Source organism: Dasypus novemcinctus, chromosome 11 (assembly GCF_030445035.2).
Source record: "Dasypus novemcinctus isolate mDasNov1 chromosome 11, mDasNov1.1.hap2, whole genome shotgun sequence".
In the NCBI taxonomy this organism is placed as follows: domain Eukaryota; kingdom Metazoa; phylum Chordata; class Mammalia; order Cingulata; family Dasypodidae; genus Dasypus; species Dasypus novemcinctus.
This window is the reverse complement of record NC_080683.1, coordinates 62,690,078-62,713,937: the sequence shown is the minus strand read 5'-3', so window position 1 is coordinate 62,713,937 and position 23,860 is coordinate 62,690,078. Positions and strand designations below refer to the sequence as shown.

Here is a 23,860-nt window from a genome sequence, read left to right as displayed (position 1 = left end):
CCACCACCCGAAATTGAAATGGCTTCCTCATCCTGTCTGCTCGTCTTCTTTTGGAAGGCACTGGAAACCAAACCCAGGACCTCCCATGTGGGAGGCAAGTGCCCAACTGCTTGAGCCATTTCTGCTCCGTACTGGTTAAAGCATATTGCTGGTTGAGGTGTCTGTTCATTGCGGCTGCTGCTTGTTGTGTCTGCTCGTCTTCTTTAGGAGGCACCAGGAACTGAGCCTGGGACCTCCCACATGGGAGGCGGTGCCCAATTGCTTGAGCCACATCCGCTCCTCCATATATCTTTCACTTAATGATTTTAGCATCTCTTGATGATTGTTGCCTAGATCCAATATTTCATTATGGGTTTCAAAAAGATGATTTTTCTCATTTCTCATCTATTCATGTATTAGCTGGAATTCTTCTTTAGTAAAGAACTGTTCCATCTCTACAGTTTGTTTATTCTGAAATTCAGTTTGTACTGCCAATACAGGCTAAATGCTTGATTCTTTCTTTTCCTTTCTCATTTTTCAAAGTAATGAGTTGGTATCCTAGCAATATGCAGTGGTGGCTGGTGCTTTTTTTTTTTTAAATGTATTTTAAAAATACTTTAGATTACATAAATGTTACATAAGAAATATAGGGGATTCCCATATGCCCCACTCCCTACCCCTCCCACACTTGCCCACATTAACAGCATCCTTCATTAGTGTGGTTCATTTGTTAAAATTGATGAACACACATTGGAGCATTGCCACTGTATTAGTCTAGCCAGAGGGGTGCTGATGCAAAATACCAGAAATCTCTTGGCTTTTATGAAGGGTATTTATTTGGGGTAGAAGCTTGCAATTACCAGACCATAAAGAGTAAGTTACTTCCCTCACCAAAGTCTCTTGCCATGTGTTGGAGCAAGATAACTGCCAGCATCTGCAAGTGTTCAGCCTCCCTCTTACTCTTAAGACTTTGTGGTCCCATCTTCTTCCAATATCAGCTATAGGCTGGAATAAGTCTAGTCTGTGACCTGGTTCCTCTCTAGGCTCAGCTGCTCTGTTCTCTCCACAAGGTCACTTGTAGACTATCAGGCTCTCTCCCCTACTGGGGCCTGTCTGTGGAGCTGAATTACTCTGTGTTCTTTTCCTGTTTGTTTACTTCCTGGGGTTCCAGCATACAAAACTTCAACCTCCCTTCTCTGTGGTGTGGTTTCTCTGTGAGTCCCCATCCCCTTGGTCCTACTGACATAGTCCAATCAAAGCCTTAATCATTATTTAATTAAGTAAAAGTGAAACCTCTGAATCCAATATAATCTCATATGCCCAGAGGAAAAGACCAATTCACAAACGTAATCCAATATCTATTTTTGGAATTCATAATTAATATCAAACTGCTACAGTCACTAAGCATGGATTATAGTTTACATTATAGTTCATACTCTGTCCCGCAGAATTATGTAAGTTATGACAAAATATATAATGGTCTGTATCCATCATTGTGGTGCTTTTGTTTTGAGTATCTTTATGAACTCATGAATTTTCATATCGGTTGTTGTCAGTATTTATTCTGAAGTCCAAGTTGTTCCATTCTAGGTCAATAGGAGCCCCTTCAAGTTTGATTTGAAAAGAACTATAGTTTTCTGTCAGTAAATAGTTGAGTGTTAACAATTCTTGAAATGTCATATAAATTTATTACGTTTGCTAGAAAATGAAGAAAATTTGAATAAGAAGTTGACTTAAAATAGTTAATATGAGCTGATTTTTAGCTATAAGCTGTGATTTACTTGCCACTAGATGGACCCATTTTCATAATGAAAAAGAAAATTGAAATATACTTTTTTTTTTTTAAAACATTCAATCCAATCATGTCAAACAAACTTGTAGTATATTTAATGGGATTTTTTTTTAACCTAAAAAAACTTCCAGATTTTTCTGTATAGTCTTGTTTCCATCAAGATTTTGTAAGTTAATCTATCTTGTATTACTTTAAAAAAGTCCAGTCATCTATTAATGTTTTGAAATATAACTGAACAATAAGACTATTTGGATATCAAAGAGTTTTAAAAGAGAAATAGTACTTTCTTATATGCCTTCACTTAATCATTTAATTGGCAATTTATACTTATATTTCTTATAAGAATATTCACTTTTTCTTGCTAGAGTGAAAATTGAATTCAAAAGCAGCAGTGGCTGAGATGAGAAGCCTATCTAAAGTTGAAATATTTGTTGCTTATATTGGTCTGAAGTATACCTTACATAAAAACATCTTTTTGCATTTAACATCTTTGTGATTTTTTTGAGGAACCTTTTCTTACAAAGTATAGAATTTCCTGATAATAGCTGTTTATTTCCAAGCTGTATCTTTTCCTGTTCTAGGCTGATCACTTCGTTTAATATTCATCTCTTCCTTTCAGAAACTTCATTTAAATATACCCATTCTATTATTATTAACTTTTGAGATTTAAATAGATCCTTCTCTCAGCCTATAAGCATTTCTAAACCTTTTGTTAAAACAGATCTTTCTCTCTGTTTTACATTTCCCTTCTCAGTCTGACTTTTTTCAGGAATCTATACTTGAATCCATTTATTCCCAGAATTCACTTTATTACATTTGGAGTCTTCAATCAGCAATTCTTAATCGAATTGTAATAATTATTATGTGACATTTAAAACAGTTGAACTGTTGAACCTTACTCTTTTCTTGGTGTATTTGACCCTATGTTCTCTTAGTTTGCTTAACCCCACAATGATTCTTTCTTAATTTATGGATTTTCTTTATCCACTTCTTTTTTTTCCCCCCTCACTTTCTTTTTTCCCACTTATTCTTGAAAGGTGAGTTTTCCTTAGATTTCATCCTTAATGATTTTCTGTTTCACTTACCCTTTGTCAGTGATTTTATCCACACTATAGACCCTTTCCACACTAGACCCTATGCTAGTTTTTCTTAAATCTACAGCTTCAGCAAGATCTGCCTGAGGTGCTTTACTTACTATTTCCAGATACTTGTAAGTCTTACAAAAACTTTGAACTCAGGCAAGTCCATACCTGAATTCATTGCCCATAAACTGATTTCTCTGTCTAGTAAATGGTACTTCTCTGTCTAGTAAATGGTACCCCACTGCCCAACTAGTCACCCAAGTCAGAAGCCAGATTCCTTTCTCCAACCTTTCTCTCAATCTTGACAGTTATTTGCACCTAAGATTGAAGATTCTATTTCTTACTTGTCTCTTCATTCTGCCCCTCCTGTCACCATCAGATTCTTTTCATCTCGTGCATAAACCTGAGGGACAACTTCCTTTCTGTTTTTTTTTTTTTTTTTTGCTTTATTTGTTGCTGCCTCTCATTCGATTATACTGCCATTGTGGTTTTTCTAAAACCTGATAATTTCATTGCCATAGTTAAAGTTTTTTACAACTCCCCATTGCCTTTAGAATTCCTTTAGTGTGGCATACACGTATCTCCAGGATTTTGACCTTCTTAGACTTTCCTACTGCATTTGGTGTTACTTTTTAAAAAATCATATGCTATGTCAAAGTCATTTAAATTTAGTGTTTGACGTATGTGCTTTTTTTTGGAGAACTTTATTTTTAGAGCAGTTGTAGGCTTACAGAAAAACTACGCAGAAAGTAGAGTTTAAATATTACCTGCTCCCACCCCACATAGTTTTTCCGATTAGTAACATTTTGTAATAGCGTGGTATATTTTTTACGATTGATGAGCCAATATTATTATAATTATATTGTTAACTAAAGTCCATAGTTAATGTCAGGGTTCACTCATTGTGTAGTACAGTTCTGTTTTTAATTTAAAAAAATTTTTTATTGTGGTAACATATATACAACATAAAGTATTCAATTCTACCCACTTTCAAGTATACAATTCAGTGGTGTTAATTCTACCACCACCATCATCCATTAGCAAAACTTTTCCCCCAAACAGAAACTTTATACCCATTAATTATTAAATCCTCATTCCCTATCCCTAACCCCATCCCTGGTAAAGTATAATCTACTTTCTGCCTTTGTGAATTTGTGTATTCTGGTTATTTCATATAAATGTGATAATATTACATTTATCCTTTTATATCTGGCTTATTTCACTCAGCTTGTTGTAAAATTTGAGAGAGGTTCAGTTATTTGCATATGGAAAGGCCAGGACTCAGGAATGATTTTGAGAAGGAAAAATGGTTTATTGAAGGCTGGCCAGATTCAGGAGCTTTCTGTTTCAAACCCTAGCGCCTGAACCAGATTTTCAAGTTCCTTTTATACAGGGTGGGGAGTCAAATGGTGCTTTTATCAAAGAAAACTACTTTCTTTGTTAGTTAAGTCTTTGCCTGAGTACCAGGTAGGGTTTGAATTAACATATCGCCCACACTTCAGGTGAGCTTGAATTAGCATCTTGCCCACGTTCTGTCTGGATGCAACCTTGCATACACATTCAGTCTTATGTCCTTTCTGAACATTCAAAGCCCATATCACTTAACTGGATTCCTAGAGACTAGGCACACTTGGATACAGAATTAGATGATTTTGAATTTATGTACAGGCTATATTGTATTTCCCATTCGAGGCCAAGTCCAAGTTCCCTTAAGTTTCAGCATCACCACCACCACAGTTTCCCTGGACTGACTGGTATGTATATAGAGTTTGCATTGCTAAATTCCTTCCTGGGACTGGAATTGTTGCCATGGTCACCAAGGGTAGGACTGCAGCCTCTTACTGTCCCACACCCACAAGTCAGGACAGACAGCTTAGGTTAAGGTTATCTCCAAAGAGACAAAGAGCCTCCTACCCATAGCCCACATCAAGTTGGGTGTCTTCAGGCTCATCTATGTTTTAGTATTTATCAGAACTTCATTCCTCTTTATAGTGGTATGTATCTATCACATTTTGTTTATCCATTCATGGGTACCATCTAGTTCCTTTGTATCCTTGTTTATTGAAGGTTGTTCATTGACTGAGTTTTGAAATTGATTACGTGTTATCATTTTATTATACTGTAGATGTCTAAGTAGATAATTCAGTTCAATTGATAGTAACTCTAGAATAGTGGTTTTTGAAAATTTTTCTCAAGTAGCAAAAACCTTTTATAGAAAGAACCCTTCCCTGTAACAAGATGAATAAATAAAATAAAAGTGTTATTTATCAATATACATAAAATTAAAAAAAGTTATTTTGAAATATGTTCAAACTTACAGAATGGTTATAGAAATTATACAAACCTCCTACAGAAAACTCTAGCATACTACCCCCACCCCTGGGTTACCCAGTTACACCAATTTCAACTTCGTGGATTTGCCTTATCATTCTTTCTATCTTTCTGTCAGTCTATTCACCAATCCACTTTCTGACTTGAGTTTAGGTTGAGTGTAGGTTGTATATATCATGCTCCTTGAACACTTAATACTGCCATGTACATTTCCTAAGACAAGGATATCTACTTATGTAATCACCTTAAGTCCATTTATTAGGCTTAAAGCAATTTAATGTTAATATAAAGTTTATATTATATATTCCAATTTTTTTGTATATCTCAGTAATGACCCTTTGAATTTTTTCTCCTCCCTTGCTAGATCCCATCCAGGATTACATCCAGTAAATGCATGTACTACATTTAATTATCATTGTCTCTTTTTTTTCCACCCCCGAGATGACTCCCTTGTCTGTCTGATCATTGCCTCTGCTCTTTGTCCTTGCTCATTGTGTCTGCTTGTTGTCTGCTCATTTTTAGGAAGCATCAGGAACCCAATCTGGGACCTCTCATGTGGGAGGTGGGTGCACAACTGCTTGAGCCACATCCTCTCCCTATCATTGTCTTTTTAGTTCTTTCTTTTTCTTTTTTTTTTTAACATTTTGTTTTTTAATTGTGGAAACATATATGCAATATAATTTTTTCCCCCATCTTAGCCACTCCCAAGCAATGGAATTAATAGGATTAATCATATTCACAATATTGTGGTACCCCTACTACCTTCCATTACTACAGCTCTCCCATCTACCCAAATAGAAACCCTAAACCTGTTATGCCTTAATTCCCCATTTCCCCTGTCTTACTGGCCCTGGCAATATGTTTTCTATTTTTCTGTGTTTATGAACATGCATGTTCTCTGATATTTTCTTTGTAGTTACCATGGGGCTTAAATTTAACATCTTAAATCTATAAAATCTCATTTGCTTTGATACCAACTTAACTTCATTAGTATCTAAATCCATCCCTCCACCTTTATGTAATTCTTGTCACAGTTTCATGTGTATTCATTATGAGTCCAAAACCCCTGATTGATCATTAAATTTTATGCATTTGCCTTTTATCTTTTTAGATCCAGTGGGAAGTAAAAAAATTGGAGTTATGTACCCAAAATACAGTAGTACTGCCATTTATATTTACTCATGTTGCTGTTCTCACTGGAGATCTTTATTTTTCATGTGACTTGATATTTCATCTAGTGTCCTTTCCTTTCAACTTGCAGAACTTTTCTTTGGCTGGTAGGGCTGGTGGTAGTGAGGTCCCTCAGCTTTTGTTTATCTGGGAATGTCTTAATCTGCCATTTGAAAGCTAGATTTGTTGGATATAGAATTCTTGGTTGGCAAAATTCTGCTTTCAACACTGTAAATATGTTATCCCACTGCTTCCTTGTCTTCATGGTTTCTCATGAGAAATTGGCACTTAATTGTATTGAGACTCCATTGTATGTGACATATTGCTTCTCTCGCAGCTTTCAGAATTCTCTCTTTATCTTTGGCTTGTGAGAATTTAGTTATAATAAGTCACGGCATGGGTCTATTCGAATTTATCTTATTTGGAAATCATTAAAACATCTTGGATGTACATATTCATGTACATGATTAAATGTAGGGTGTTCTCAGCCATTAATTCTTTGACTATTCTCTCTGTCCTTTTCTCTGTTTTCCTTGATAAGGGACTACCATGATGAGTGTATTGGTATGCTTGATGGTGTTCATGGGTTCCTGTTCATGTTTGTTTGTTCTCTCCTCTTTTGGCTCCTCAGATTGGATATCAAATTTCTTATTTTCAAGTTCTCTGATCTTTCTTCTCCTAGCTTACAATCTACTCTTGAACTTCTCTGGGGAATTTTAAATTTCTGTTACTGTGGTCTTCAGCTCTGTTTGGTTCCTTTTCATAATTTCCATTTCTATATTGATAATCTGTTTGTCCATGTATTGTTTTCCTGATTTCCTTTAGCTCCTTGTCTATGGTTCCTTTTTAAAATCAGTGTTATTTAGGGATACTTTATCTATATAATGGACTGCATTCAATTAAAATGGACTATTTGATGAGTTTTGAAAGAGATTTATGTGAAATTGTAATGAAGATTCACAACATTTGAATCTCGTGCCCCTTTATAGTTCATCCTCCCTTTAAACTTTTGTTGTAGATCAATCTCCTATTTTCTGTCACTATAAATTATTTTTCACTTTCTAGAATTTAATATAAATACAAATATATGTGTACTTTTTGTTACCTGGCTTCTTTAATACAGCATAATGGTTTTGATTTCATCATTGTATTTATTAATAATTGTTCCTTTTTATGGTTGAGTAGTATTCATTATATACATATACCACTATACCACTTGTTCTTCATTCATTCACTTGATGATGTATATATGGGATGTTCCAGTTTTGACCATTATGAATAAAATTACTATTTATATTTTTAAAAACAAAATTTTATTTAAATATATCATTCATATATGAGCATATTAAATAATAAATGTGTAGTAAAATTTGTGAATTTACAAAACAAACCTGCGTGTCTTCATACAAGGCCTTGCATTATTGTGAAACATTTGTAACAAAGTACGAAAGAGCATTGTCAAGGTATTACTACTAGCTATAGCCCATAACTTACATTTGGTGTATTTTTCCCTCAACCCACTCAATTATTAACACCCTGTGTTAGTGCTTTTGTATTGCTATGGTCATTTGTCTTTGTGTGCAAGTCTTTGTCTACACATGTTTTTGTTTCTCTTGAATAAAATAACTAGGCATGAAATGCCCGAGCCATTTGGTGGGTATATGTTTTAACTTTATAAGTACATGCCAAACTGTTTTCCAAAGTGGGTGTATCATTTGGTATTTCTAGCATCAGTGTAATTATATCCTCACTGCCAGTTGGTATGGTCACTCTTTTTTTTTTTTTTTTTAAAGATTTATTTATTTATTTCTCTCCCCTCCCCCCCACCCTGGTTGTCTGTTCTCTTTGTCTATTTGCTGCGTCTTCTTTGTCCGCTTCTGTTGTTGTCAGTGGCACGGGAATCTGTGTTTCTTTTTGTTGCGTCATCTTGATGTGTCAGTGTGTGCGGCGCCATTCCTGGGCAGGTTGCACTTTCTTTTGCACTGGGCAGCTCTCCTTACAGGGCACACTCCTTGCGCATGGGGCTCCCCTACACGGGGGACACCCCTACATGGCAGGGCACTCTTTGCGCGCATCAGCACTACGCGTGGGCCAGCTCCACATGGGTTAAGGAGGTCCGGGATTTGAACCGTGGACCTCCTGTGTGGTAGGCGGACGCTCTAACCGCTGGGCCAAATCCGCAGCCTGGTCATTCTTTTTGATTGTAGGCATTCTGAAGAGTGTATAGTGGAATTTCATTGTGGTTTTAATTTGCATTTTTCTGATAATGATGTTGAGAATCTTTTTTTGTGCCTGTGTGTGTGCTTCTTGGCCATTAGCATATCTTCTTTTGTAAAGTGTCTGTTCATATCTTTTGCTCAGTTTTTTAAAAATGAGGTTATTTTATTATTGAGTTGTAAGAGTTCTTTATATATTATGGATGCAAATTCTTTGTCAGATACATTTATTGCAAGTATTTTCTGTGGCTGCTGTTTTTTTTTTCCCCTCAAAGGTGTGTTTCAAAGAGAAAATGTTTAAAATTTGGATGTAGTCTAATTTATCAATATTTCCTTTTATTTTATGCTTTTTCAATTTATCTAGGAATCTTTTCCAAACCCTAGGGTTGACAAGATTTTCTCATATATATTTTTTAAAGTTCCGTAATCTAGTTTTTGGTTTATTTCTATATTTGATTTTGGTGGCACTCTTATCAGGATGATCTGTATACACAGGGGAGAGTAGTTTGTAAAGGCTAATCTTAAAAATAATTATATAGTAAATGTTATTATATTCTTTAGTTAAACAGAGATGACAGGAAAAGTTTCGTTTTTACGTTTGTAAGAGAGTGAGTTAACCTGGCAACAAAGTTGTCATGTTAATAATATATACCATGTTTTAATGACTGTGTTCTTCAAGGTAGTTAAAATGATTTAAAAAAGGAAATTTAAATCAATAATTTTTCGAATTTGTGAAGATCATTTGCCACTCTTCAGACTGTAGAGATAGGATCATACTTTTCTTGGATTTGTTCTGAAAGAGGGTTTAGGAAAAATAAATTTCCTTTTCTTAGCAGACTTCTTGCTTTCAAAAGTATGTTTGGAAAGATTCTAAGCTAATTAAAAAATAAAATTAGTGGGTTTCTTGAGAATTTTAGAGTAGTTTTATTTTTATTGTATTATATATCTATCAGTTAATCAATTATTTTCTGTAGCCAGTCACTTTGATTATATTCAACTAATGTCAAACCCATACTAGTTTATTTTTTCATTAATTTCTTTACTATGTTCTAGTTTTGGGTGTATCCATTAGAAATATATATATGGATATTTTTATATGATTTTACTATCTTGCAGATGTGTGTCTTTGATCATAAAGAAGGCCATCCTTTTATTGGAAAAATTATTCAACGTTTGAGTCAGAAGTGTTGTGCATGTGTGTATGTGTGTCCCTGTTAGAGCTGTGTACTTAGTGAAAATATCTTCTTTAAAATGCTTGGAATCTTTTAATTGAGAGAAATCTTTAGATAGTAGAGAGAGTTTTTAACCAAGAAAACAATATATTACATTTAAACTTCTAGCTCGTGTTTTAAATTAGACTCTAAAGAACATAAACTGACCATTTTATAGTAGTTATAAGGTACAGCATTTTAAGTTTTTTTTATGTAGTTATTTTACAAGTTACTTAAACGTTTTGATTGCAGGTTGGAATTTTAAAGTAAAATGTAGCATTTAAAACGATTTATTAATTTTTAAACCAAAGCTACTTTATTTTCTAGGTGTTCATTGTACGCATGGTTTCAACCGCACTGGTTTCCTCATATGTGCCTTTTTGGTGGAGAAAATGGATTGGAGGTATTTGTTTCCTATTATAATGGATGAGGATATATTTAATAGTTAATTTTTTTGGTACTGATATTTACTTTCAGCATTTATTTTGCCAAGTTTTTGGTGAACTCAGTAGCATTTAAATTGAGCGCTTATATATCTCATATGTTATGTATTTAATTTTCCAGATTTTTTTCTCTTCATACAGAATTACCAGAGACAGGTTCTTCCAATAGTGTGTGTTTGCATTCAGCTTTGGAAGTTACTATTCTTGTTGTTTTCCTTTTTAATAGAGCTTTTTCATACCAGTTGAGTACCAATGAAAACTTCTTACTAATTTGTGACAGGGCTATCCCATTTAAACCAATTGGCATGTCTTTATTAAACACCTGTATTTGTGAATACAGGTGTTTTTTAGGTCCTGAGAGAGTAGAACCTTAGTCACTTGAACTTCCTAAGAGAATGGGATATTATTAACTTAGATTTCTTATTGACTGATTAATAAAGGATAGAACATTGTTTATGTTTACAAAGGCTTTCACACAGTAGGGCCTTCTCTGCATATACTCATCTGAAATACACATTGACTGTACATTTCCCTTCCTCCGTGGTTCTGTACTGCATGCATTTCCAGCTCTGGCTGTTCAGATCCTTTACCCCAGTGACCCTAAATTTCTTTAACTCAACCTGTGCTCGACTGCTCTCTGAATGACGTATATATATTCTCCTTGCCTTGGTCTATTGGAGGTTTCTGTAAAACCAACATGCTTTTACTTTTGTTCACATTGCTATTCGCATTTCTTTGACTTCTGTTTTTCCTTGGAGCCAGACTCAACCTTTAAGACTTTATTCACATTCAACCTTCTTCACAGACCCTACCCAGATCTCTTTTTCTCTTATACAGTCATAGTAATTTGCCTCTAAAGTTTAGGAATTATCAATCTGCTTTATATTAAAACTGTTTCAGAATGAATTTGTCCCTTAAAAAGATTGAGTGCCTTGAGGGTGGGGATTGTGGTTTGTCCATTATATAACCCTCTATTCCTACTTCATATGGTGCTTGAATATAATTGTTTTGATAAGCCTGCATAAATGGAGAGTAGTGAGGAAACTGTATGGTGTTTATTTATTTTCCTTAGTATTGAAGCAGCAGTTGCTACTTTTGCCCAAGCCAGACCACCAGGAATCTATAAGGGTGATTATTTGAAAGAACTTTTTCGTCGCTATGGTGATATAGAGGAAGCTCCACCCCCACCTCTGTTGCCAGATTGGTGTTTTGAGGATGATGAGGATGAAGATGAGGATGAGGATGGAAAAAAGGAATCAGAACCTGGGTCAAGTGCTTCCTTTGGCAAAAGGAGAAAAGAACGGTTAAAACTGGTAATGTTTAAAAATATAATAGTCTTCACCTTTTCCTCTACAAGTTTATAGAAATTTGTGAAAATGGAATGTTGGCCATGTTCCTTCGGCTAGGTTTGTACGGTTGTTTCAGTCTATTTCTAAAGACACCTGCTGGTCATGAGTCTGTCTTTTCTAAGAGAAAAATTATGGTTAGTAAATTCATCCTGGTTTTTTTCTTAGATAAACCAAAGAATTCCTGGATATTAGATTGATAATTTACTATTTCTTTTCAAAGTATTGTAAGATTCCAATTAAATATCCAGGTAAGACTTTTTACTAATGCTTTACAAAATTGGCACATAGTTAAAATAACTTTACATATGAATTCTGGTCCCCCTTACCCTACCCAAGGGTGATGTTTTCATACATTCCATAAAGTAGACTTTTCATTTATTCTCTGTCCAACTCTCATTAATCTATGTGACCTCACAACAAATATTTTCTTAGGGGCATGAGAGAGTAGGGGAGCTGTTGAGAGGAAAAGTACTAGTTGTACTTCTACGTACAAGTATATGGTGGAGGTCAAAAGAGAAAGTTAGGGAAAAAGTGGGGGTAATTAAGTGCTAATGAAGTGAATAATGAAGGTGTATTTGGGAAATCGTGGTTGACAGTAAACACAATAACTTATTAGTAGGGAATGGTTTATAGGAAAGGAAGACAGTGCCTTCGTTGTTCTAAATAAATATTAGAACATAGTTATTTCAGGCTTAAAAAATTCCCTTGTTGAAACATTGTTTTAACATTGTATTTACCATTTCAAACTTAAAGACTGTAAGGCCACTGGAAATGTAAATTGCTTTGAAACAAATAATTTTGAAAATCCCTTAATATCCTTGTAGTCTAACTTATTATTTCCTGGCTTTGTCTCAAATTGCTGAATCACATATATAGAAAAAATAAGAATCATAATCTAAAGAAAGCAATAAGTAGCATATAATATAGATGATTATCTTGTTTTATGGCATTTTTATAAGGAAATCCTGTTTTTATTAAGAGTAATATTAACTATGGGCATATGTTAATGTGTTTTGAAATATGATATGATATTAGGTTGTGTAAAAGTTTTAAAATAGTTATTATTTTGCAAAATGGGATAAATTTTGAATAATTTTTTTTTTTTGCCAGTGGAAACGGTCTTTAAAACATCTATTTTATATTAGAAAGTACTGTTAAATCTCTATAGTTGCAAAGGACTCTAACAGCATTAAGAGACAAACAGCCAAGATGGGCAGTTTCTTTAGGGAAAATAAATATGATTTTAAAAATAAATTCCAAACTTACTTTCTCCCATTTTGTATTGTCAGTGATTAAAAAGAGCATATAAAAAGTTTCTAACTCTGTAAATTTATCTATTTTTCTGTGAAGTTCTGTCAGGCTTTGCTTTTTGTATTTTGAGGTCATATTTGGTTCATGCAGATATGTGTAAAAGATTATTTTGTCTTCACAGTGTCTTAACTTTTATCATTGTGAAGTATCTGATAGTATCATTGCAAAAGCTTTCTTTCGGATATTGTTTGCATGAAATATTTTTTTTTCTTTTATTCTTCTTTCTTTATCCTTTGTCTCTTACAAGCATCATGCTAGATTTTATTTTCCCAGGGAACAGTTTTTTCAAATAATTGGAATATTTTGTCCACGTACATTTAGTGTACTGATATAATCAGATATAAACTTATTGTCCTATTTTTTTTTTTCCTGTTTGTCCCACTTGTGCTCTATTCCTTTTTAGTTTTCTTTTTGGGGTTAGCCAAGTCTTCCATATAAATCTTTGACTTTTTAAAGTCTGAGATATATTAATATTTTTTACCACATTTTAGGCAATGCAAGATCTTAGAACCCTTGAATTCCATTTACCTCATCTTGCCCTTGTTTGTCTTGTGTATTTCAGTTCTCTGTATATTTTAAATCCCACAAGACATTATTATTATTATTTGTACCATTAATATTCATTAGATTTACCCATATATTTTCCCTTTCTGGTGCTCTTCATTCTTTCATGTATTTTTGTGCTTCCATTTGGGATAGTTTTCCTTCTACCTGAAGAACTCTAATTTATTTTATTTTATTTTTTATTTTTATATTTATTTTTATTTATCCCCCCACCCTGTTGTCTGCCCTCTGTGTCCATTAGCTGTGTGTTCTTCTGTGTCTGCTTGTTTACTCTCCTGATGGCACTGGGAACAGGTTCTGGGACATTCCTGAGTCTGAGAGAGGGGCCCAATCTCATGGCCACCTCAGCTCCCTGGTCTGCTGCATCTCTTATTGTTTCCCCTCTGTGCCTCTTTTTGTTGTGTCATTTGCTGTGCCAGCTCTCCTCATGGGCCAGCTTGCCATGTGGGCCAGCACTCTGTTTGGGCCAGCTCTCCCTTCAGGCCAGCTTGCTTTTACCAGGAGGCCCAGGGATCGAATGCTGGACCTCCCATGTGGTAGATGGGAGTCCAGTTGAGCCACATCGGCTTCCCAAGAACTCTCTTCAATATTTCGTTTCCTTTGGGTGTGTTGTGATGTACTCCCTTGGTATTTGTTTTTGTGAAAATATCTTTCTTTTTGGTATTGTTTTTGAAGAATGTTTCTTCCAAATATAGAGTTATTTTTTTTCAGCATTTTGAAGATATCATTTCTGTTGAGAAGTCAACTGTCTTAATGTTGCTTCTCTGAAAGTAATTTCTTATTTTTGTTTTTTATCAGTTTTATCATGATATTCCTACTTGCAATTTTTTCTGTAGGTATCCTGCTTGCTTTTTGCAGTGATTCTTGTATCTATGGGTGTACTTTTTTTTTTTTTAATTAGTTTTAGACAATTCTTGGTTATTCTTTCTTCAAATATTGTTTCTGACTCATTCTCTCTCCCTTCTCCTTTTGGGACTCCATTTATACACTAGATTAAAGTATTTAAACTTGTTTTTCTTTTTCTTTTACTATTTCATGTTCTTTTCTTTTCCATCCTTTTGTTAATTCTTTAAGTTGGATATTTTCCTTTGACCTGTCTTTCAGTTTACTAATTCCCTCTAGCTTTGTATAAGCTTTTAAAAAACTTTTACCTTGATTTCATAATTTCAGTTATTTCATTTTTACTTTTAATTTACACTTAAAATATATATATTTCTCAGTTCTCTGCTGTAATTCAGCTTGTCATTTAAGTTTTGAACATACTAATCCTAGTTAAAGCCTATTTTAGATAATTCTAATATGTGGATCTCCTGTGATCATTTTTCTTCTTCTCATGTCATTTTGATTTCTAGTCAGTTGTAGTTTTTTGTATAACTGGTTATTTCTGGTTAAATACTAGACATTATACATGAAAAATTGTGGAAATAATTTGAAGCTCTGCATCATGTTATCTTTCTTCAGAGAGGATATACTTTTTTGTTTCTGAGACAGCATAAGAGCAGATCATCTCAGTTCATTCAGAGATCAAACTGTTTGAAAGCTGGGTTTTAGTTTTTTCTCACTAGTCTGTTTTTGGTTCACGCTTCCTCCTAGGTTGTGATCTTTTTGCGGATCCTAACCTAAAAGGTTGGCATGTTAAATTAGGACTCTGCTTCTTTGGTGATCTGGAACATGAGTTTTAATTTCCCCAGTCCTGTGAAATTGTTGAAAGCTCTGTTCAGCTTCTTAGCCTCCCAGCTACCTTTTTTTTTCATTTTAAAAACAATTTATCGAAGTACATTATTCATACATGAAAATACATAAACAATAAGTATATAGTAAAAGTTGTGAACTTACAAAATAAATATGCGTAACATCATATAGGGCTCCAATGTATCACCCAGTAATTTTTGTTTTTAGATAAGCAGGTGTTAAAGATTTTATTTCACTTGTATTAGAGCATGCAAACGAAGACAAAACTTGCTTCTTTTAACAGTGGAGGAGGGAAGTCCACTGGACCTTTAGTGGGATTTGTTTGCCCAGCTACCATTTTTGAAACAATACCTTGCAAAGAAAATTCTAGAAGGGAAAAGCTGTTCTGGATGCCTAGATCATTTCTCTGGGCTTCCCTTCTTTCTCAGTTCTTCCAAGTCCTTACTTCTTTTCTCATTTTCAGCACCTTCAAACAAGTGCATCTAAACATTTTCTCCATCTTTTTCTCATGGCTGCAAAACTGGTCTAACTGGCTAGTCTGCTGTTGCCAAAAACAGAAATCCTCTCTTCTCCCCTTTTTGGAGAAATCAATTAGGTTTGATTTCTAGCTGACATATTGAGGAGATAGTGCTATTTGAGAGTATTTGTGTTTATAACCCCAAAGGCAGTGTTATGAAAGAATAAATTCTAAATCCTTATGTAGCATTATGGTAGTTTTCCCTCTTTTTAAAAAACATAATTAGTATATACTAAAATTGTTAAATATGTTTTTTACTTGTAAAAGTAATATCACATTAAAGAAATTTTAAAACCAAAGAAATAAATAACTTATCCTTCAGTTTTCATACTACTGGTATGTTTGTCTTAAAAATTATTTCTCCCAGTTTCACTCATCTATTTAACTTAAAAATGAACACAAATGACAAAAGGATCCATGTTTCTTTAAAATAAAATTGGAAACATCTAAGAGTATCTAGAATAAAAAGTAAAGTTACCTCTTTTCACTCCAACTGCTCTTTACTTTTTGATTATCCTTCTAGGTATTAATTTTTCTGTGTATTTACACACATATATTCAGTTTTGACCCTACTTCTCACCAACCCAGCTCCCCCCCGTTTAAAAAAAAAGTTAATGTATTTTTTTGACGCCTGTTTTTTTTTCTTCACTCTGATGTCTTTTCTTTATATGTATAGTGTTACCTCATTCTTTTTAACTGACACCAGGGAAAACAGTTAATATAGCAAACAGAACTTTCTTTAAGAAGATTAAAGTGATATCATTCCATAAAAACAATAGCAGGCCATTAAGGAAAAGAACCAATTAGAGATTCTGGAAATGATAATCAAGATTCAAAAACAAGATAAAACTAAGTGGGTAGGCAAAATAGTAGAATTAAATTAGCTGTAGGGAAGTGATCAAGCTGGGTCATCTAATTAATCTCCATCCCAGGATATAGCCCAAAAGGACAGAGAACTATAATATATGAAAAATAGTTTAGTGTTACATATAAGTAATTGTAACAATATGAAATATCCCAGAGACGACAAGTATAATAAGGGTAGAAAGTGTTCTTTTGAGGAATCTCTTCTGAGGTTCAAGAGGGGTGTGAAGACTAGTGATTTTAAAAAGCTTAGAGAGTAGTAAGAAAGTGGAGTCAAAGTTGTGTCAAGGTCCCCAAGACCACCCCTCCTTTTGGAGATTTGCCAGAAGGGCTCAAGACTCAACATATGATTCTGTTCACACCTGAAACTTATACACAGGTGAATCCTAAGGGAACAAGTTCAGGTGGAGTCTGGAGAAATTAATGTGCAAGCTTCCTTCTGGTCTCTCTTTCCTATAAGGGGTCACACAGCTCTCATTTTTCCTCCTGAAAATGCAGTAACATGTATGCAATTTTTTTGCCCAGGGAAATTCATTAGAGTCTTAGTGCCAAAGGACTGAGCTGGTTAAGTGGGCACCATTTACTTACCAAATACCAAAATTCTAGAATCCCAGAAGGAAATCAGGTGTTTAGCATAAACTGTATTATTTGCAGAAACACTCTAGACCAGTGAATCACCCTTATCAGTTGACTGAGAACACTCTAAGACTCAAATGCCATTCAGAGGCCAATCTTACAATCAGATTTATTACATCAACTCTTTTCTGCATGCAAAATGAAGGTCAAGAGCAGATAGAGAACTAAGTCTTCAACAAGAGAAAGGACTCACTCAGCACTGAGGATGCAACTGAATCTAAGTTGCTTCATAAGCTTCAGTGCCTATGTTTGGGAGTAGAGATGTTACAGAGTTGGGATGTTTAGCATGGGTATGATGGAAGGACAAAAAGGTAAGGGGAAGAATAATTGGAGTGTTCAACTATAGGATCTAAGCTGAATAGGAAGTAAGGTCAGGATGGAGGTCTGTTAGACTGTGAAAAGTAAGGAGTGATGAGATTGTCAGTCTGGGTGACATTGAAGAGTTGGTAGACATAGTGACAGTAAAAGATTTGAATTATCTAATGAAAGAGATCAAATGGGCATGTTGGCTTTGGAATGTTGTGAGCACTCAAAGTTTGTTGAATTGAGGTTATCAAAAGGTAAAGGAGACTGGGACAGTGATGTAGCCATGGGAGCCCATTTCTCAAGTTGAGTAGAGATGAGGAACATTGAAAATGAACTTACTGGACTGTGAAGCCTGATATATCAGTTTAGCTCCATGGATGCTGATGTTACCAATATAATGGTAGACGTTAGCTTGGTGAGAAATAGTGACTGCTTTTTTTTTTCTTTTGTTTCGTTTTATTTACTTATTCCCTCCCCTGCCGTTGTTTGTGTTCACTGTGTCCATTTGTTGTGTGTTCTGTTTGCTCGTCTTCTCTTTAGGAGGCACTGGGAACAGAGCCTGGGACCTCCCATGTGGAAGAGAGATTCTCAGTCGCTTTAGCCACCTCAGCTCCCTGGTTTGTTCTGTCTGTCATTGTCTTTCCTCTTTGTTGTGTCCTTTTGTTACATCAGCTTGCCACACCTGCTGTTTGCGCCATCTTATTATTTTGCCTGTCTTCTCCAGGAGGCACCGGGAACTGAACCCAGGACCTCTCATGGTAGGTGGAAGCTCAATTGTTTGTGCCACATTTGCTTCCCTATTGACTGCTTTTGATGAATGTGGAAAATGACTGTCAGTACCAGAAAGATAAAGCTTTATATTTGTTTAGACTCTCTTTTGTTGCAAGTAATAGAAACTCGAACAACCTAAAATAAAAAGGGGAATTTATTATAAGAGGAAATGGGTGGAACTCAAGGATAGGAAGATTGCTAGATTTCAGGAATGAACTTGAACCTAGACCTGGAAAACTGCCTAGAATCTAGTTTCTGCTTTTTCTTCTTTATTTCTCTCTCCCTTTTATTTCTGTCTCTATCTTTATTCGTGGCATACTTACTATTGTCTCTGTCCCCTGAAACTGGTTCTTTATGATTTCTTGTTTACTTGGAGGTTTGTAACTGTCCTACCGCTTCTCAGCTTATATGTTATAATTTTAGCCACCAATAGAGACTAAATACTAGTTTCTTAATCCCAATATCAAATTTCCAGGAAAGAGAATCTGGGTTTAGATTGTTAGTAGTTCACTTGTATTCCCATCAACTTGGCTGGAGGGAGATGTTATCTTGTAATGTCATGTCTTTGTAGTTTGGAGGGCAGATCTTAAAGAGACTTGTGCCCCTACTATGGATCTCTTCTCTACCATAGCTATACTGCTGAATGGTATGGCTTTATAGAAGAAAGTCTTTTGAAAGAGGTTAGGAAAGCAGTGAAGATGTAGGAGAATGGTTTACACTGTTCTTGACTACCTTGTAAGGATTTGGGTAATGGTGAATGCTTTCACCTAAGAGAGAAGTGATCTGCTGGGGAAGAGCTAGCTTTTAGTTAAGACAGAAGGTTTAAGGTGTTCAAGGAAAAGATTGAGGTTAAAGGGAAGATAATTTATGATAAAAGGTTTCTAGAATCTATATTGGAATTCTTTGGGAAGGTGATTAGTGATTAGAATGAACCAAGGAGGTGGATAACAATGCCTTAAAGAGAAAAGGTGACTGGAGACTGGCATTTTGGGTGGTGGTACTTGTTGACATGGATGAGAAGCATAAATAAAAGTAATTGGCAATTTCTTAGTTGGGAAAGCTGTTTTTACTTTATCTTTTTCTTTTTTTTTTAAGGAGGTATTGATGATTGAACCTAGGACCTTGTATGTGGGAAGCAGGCACTCAACCACTGAGCTACAGCTGCTCTCCCTCCCCCTTTTTTTCTTTTTCTTTTTCTCTGAAGTGGAAGATAGTTAGCAGAGACAGTATAAGAGTGATTAATTAATTGTAGCTCTCATCTCTTGACAAAGTGAAGTTATTTTGACTTGTGTCTCCTTTCCCAGGCATAGTCACGATTTCAAGTAATGGATTTCTTGTAAATTCTGATAATTTTCTTTGGGTTTATAACAGTAGTACATATCCTGTGCTTGGCCTCTGACATTGCTAAGATACTTTCTTTATTCATCTTTTGAGCACATGCTATTACTGAGTTGGGTGAATATGACTTACAGGTATATTGCTTGTTTCTGTGAATTGATGTCTGGCATCACTTTTTTGACAAAAACTACTGATGCATTTTCTTCCATACTAGAATATGGCCATTACACATCCATACTTGTACAGTCTCTCCCTATACACACATTCAACTCTCTTACTTATAAATTGCTGCAATCTTAAGCAATAATTTCTTTAATGTTTACCTTTAACAGATCATTTTACTTTTTGTCCTGTTTGTGGTAGCCATGCAAATTTTCATTTTAAGACTTGTGGATTTTTGTGTGAAGTACCCATAGTCTTCCATTTAAAGCATATACATTATCTTCTTTTCAATTTTGATTTTGCTTTATTCTTGCAAACTGGAATAATTTGTTGTAAAGTAAAATTAGTTATCAGGGACTTTAAAGCTCGATTATATTATGTTTGAAAATAGTTCCAGACTTAAGAAATTGCTATTTATATTTAGAATTAATGGTTTTTCTTAGAATTATTTTTGTGTATTTTTGAAGTAATATATAAATGCCATTTTATCAGAGGAAATTATTGTAATGACTGTAAATAGCAAACTAAGCTGCCCTAAAGTTACTAAATATTATTTGTGTTTTGGTACATCATCCTTGTTGTTTTATTGGGCTTATTTCTGTTTCTTTTTACTTAATATATATTGCAGAAGAAAATAGAAGAAACTGAAAAGGTAAAAAAAAGACAAATTATAGAAAAGACAAAGAAGAAAAATAGATGGATGACAAACATTTATTAGCTAGTTGGATTAATCTTTCATAAACAAAGTCAATATTAGTTAAGCCTATATTGATACTCAATATTTAGTGGCTTTGTTAAATCAAATGATATTCAGCTTGTTCAACTGTTTAGTCTTGTTAAAAATATTTCTATAGTAATATTGTGGGTCAGCATTTGGTTAAATTTTTCCTATAAGTTGTTATTATTTGTTAAAAAATAAGTAATGTTTGGATTAACTTAGGCTAATAGGCCTTTGCTTTTTTTTGACCACTTCCTAATTGAAATGATCATTAATTTCTTAACTTTGCTGAAAATATACTTATTAGTGATGCTATATAGCTAGCTACCTTTTTCATATAAAACTTGAAAAATCTGTTTATTAACACCTTCAAAGTGAAGGTGCTGAATGTTGAACTCTGGATACTTTCTTTTCTCTCTCTCTCTCTCTCTTTTTTTTTTTTTTTTAACTTTTTTAGTTTGAAATAATTTCAAAGTTACAGGACAGTTGAAAACTAATGTGAACTGCATACAGAGAACACCCTCCCTGCTCCCCCAAATTCCCAAATCCATCAGTTTTAACATTTTTACCTGCCTCTCTCCTTTCCTCTTCCCTCCTTCTGGTCTGTTCATCCATCCATCTATCTATCCATCCATCCATTTTCTGAACATTTGAGAACAGGTTGCATATATCTTAATATTTGAACACATAATACATTTCCTGTACATGTACATTTCCTGTAAATAAGGTTATTCACTTATGTAATCACCCTAAGTGTAGTTATCAAGTTAAGCAATTTAACATTGATATAAAGCTTACAGTCTATATTTCAATTTCTCCTTAAGTCCCAATAAGTCCTTTGAGTCTTTTCTCCTTCCTTGCTAGATCCTATCTAGTACCATGTATTGCATTTCATTGTCATTCTCTCTTTAGCTTTTTTTTTTTATTGTGGAAACATGTATGCAACATATATCTTCCTATCCCAACCCTCCCAAGCATACCATTCAGTGGTATTAGTCATATTCACAATGTTGCAGTATCCTCATTACCATCCATTACTAGAACTTTCCCTTTACCCCAAATGGAAATTCTATACTCAATTTGCACTAACACGCACGGCCCCTGCCCCCCTACCCTTGATACCCTGTACTCTAATTTCTGTCTCTATGAGTTTATGTATTTTCCAACATTTTCTTTGTGGTTACCATGGGGCTTAAATTTAACATCCTAAATCTGTAACAATCTCATTAGCTTTGATATCATTTTAACTTGAGTAGTCTATTAAGCTTTGTTCCTATATCCCTCTGACTTCCCATCTTTATGTAGTTCTTGTCATAAGTTACATATTTTATGTTATGAGTCCCATACTACTGATTTATCATTGCATTTTATGCATTTGCCTTTTAGATTCCTTGGGAAGTAAAAAGTGGAGTTAAAAATAAAAAACCCAACAGTACTGATATTTATATTTACCCATGTCATTATCTTTATAAGAGCTTTTATTTCTTCTTCTGTTTTCAGTTGTCTAATATTTTTTCCTTTCAACCTGCAGAACTCCCATTAGCATTTCTAGTAGTGCTGGTATAGTGGTAATGAAATCCCACTTTTGTTTATCTGGGAATGTCTTAATCCATTCCTTATTTTTGAAAGACAGGTTCGCAGATTGTTGGCTGGCAATTTTTTGCTTTCAGCACATTAAAAATGTTTTCACACTACTTTCTTAACTCCATGATTTCCAATGAGAAATTGGCACTTAATCTTAGTGAAGCTTTCTGGTGTGTGATACATTGCTTCTCTATTGTAGCTTTCAGAATTATTTCTTTTTCCTTTGTATTTGACAGTCTGACTATAAATAACATGGTGTGGTATGGGGGCTCTTTGGGTTCATTGAGTATCTTGGATTATATTCATGTCTTTGTTAAAATTGGGAAGTTTTCATCCATTATTATTTCTTTGACTATTCTCTCTGCTCCCTTTTCTCCTTTTTCTGGGACTCCTACAATGCCTATATTGATCCTATAGGTTCTGCAGACTGAATGAATCCATTTGTGCTATCTTCAAGTTCACTGATTCTGTGTTCTGCCAGCTGCAAACTACTGTTGAACCCCTCTAGGGAATTTTAAATTTCTGTTACTGTGGTCTTCTGCTCTTTCTGGTTCCTTTTCATAATTTCTGTCTCTCCGTTGATAACTCTTTGCTCATCTACTATGTTCTTGATTTCCTTTAGTTCTTTGTCCATGTTTTCCTTTAGCTCTTTGAGTATAGTTAGGACCATTTTAAAATAAGCTTTTGTCTGGAACATCTCAGGTCTGATCCTCCTCATTCCTTCTTTGGACCATTGCTTCCTGTTTATTTGTTGAAACCTGGACATTTGATATTTTAATATGTACCACTGGTATTTATACTCCGAGGTAATCTGTTCCTTAAGCTTGTATCCAGCCTTTGTTATGACAAAGCTCTCTTTGAATGCCAGGAGCTAACCAAAAAAACAAAAAAAAGGTAAAAAAGACAGCACTTTTACAGTCTTTGCAGATTGACTTGCATGAGTACTCTCCTTCAGAGCTTATTCATGCAGTGAGTTCAGAGAATATAGATCAAGGCCAAAGCATAGGGATCTCACCGGTCCTTTCTTCCTAGGTTTCTGGTCTTGTGCATGTGTGTTTGACCCTAGGAATTCCTCCATTTACCCGGATATGAATGCCACCTTTCCCTAGCAAACACTGTCCTCATTGTCCTGGACTACATTGTGTGTTCTCCAGCAGCAATCCTTTACCTCAGGCAGCCACTAGACTGTTCTCCCACAGCATTCTGTAGAAGAGCTCTGTGAACTATCTTTTACACACAGGTCAAGTGTAGGATAGTGAGTCCTTCATTGAAGGCTACCACCAGACAGATTGGGCCAGCAGTATATGCACGAGAATGACTCTGCTCCCTCTGGAAACCAGGGATCCATACTGAAAGTGTGGATTAGTTCTCATGAGTTGGTGAGAACTGGGGAAAGTGCCAACCAGGGTGTCACAAGATCTTCTGCCTGTTAAATAACCTTTTTTCTTGGTTCAGCACTCACCATTTACTGGAGTCCTTTAACTGTTTTCTGGATCTTTGAGAAAAATGTTTCTTCTAGTTCTTGCTGGTTGTTTAGAGCTTTTGTGGGGGGATGGAGCCCTGTGGAATGCTTCTTGAATTTTCATGTCATTCCTCTGTAGGGGACATTTAATATCTCTGTATTGTAACAATTTTAGTATATGTACTGCCTAAGTGAGCACTGTTTTCTTTTTGATAATTAGAATATACAAGATATAATTTTATAAGGATATTGAAATCATCTGAGTATTTTCTAAATATTTTTAAAAATCATGTCATCCACCTTACTGAGCATTCTTTTAATAATGCCTTTTTTCTTTCTTTTCTTAGTTAATATATTTTATA

General features: G+C 34.7%; 1 protein-coding gene and 1 non-coding gene across 7 annotated transcripts in view; one reads left to right on the top strand and one right to left on the bottom strand.

Moving 5' to 3' along the window:
- RNGTT (RNA guanylyltransferase and 5'-phosphatase) overlaps positions 1-23,860 on the top strand; it is a 355,704-nt gene that overhangs the window by 19,255 nt on the left and 312,589 nt on the right. For all 6 annotated transcript variants that reach the window (XM_012523691.4, XM_058307139.1, XM_071218594.1 and 3 more), the window contains 2 exons: positions 10,109-10,184; positions 11,297-11,537. In XM_012523691.4, coding sequence (XP_012379145.3) covers positions 10,109-10,184; positions 11,297-11,537 — 317 coding nt within the window. The remainder of the gene's footprint in view (positions 1-10,108; positions 10,185-11,296; positions 11,538-23,860) is intronic.
- Positions 23,593-23,697, bottom strand: LOC131280531 (U6 spliceosomal RNA). The gene has a single exon (XR_009188136.1). It is a non-coding gene; the product is annotated as a U6 spliceosomal RNA (small nuclear RNA).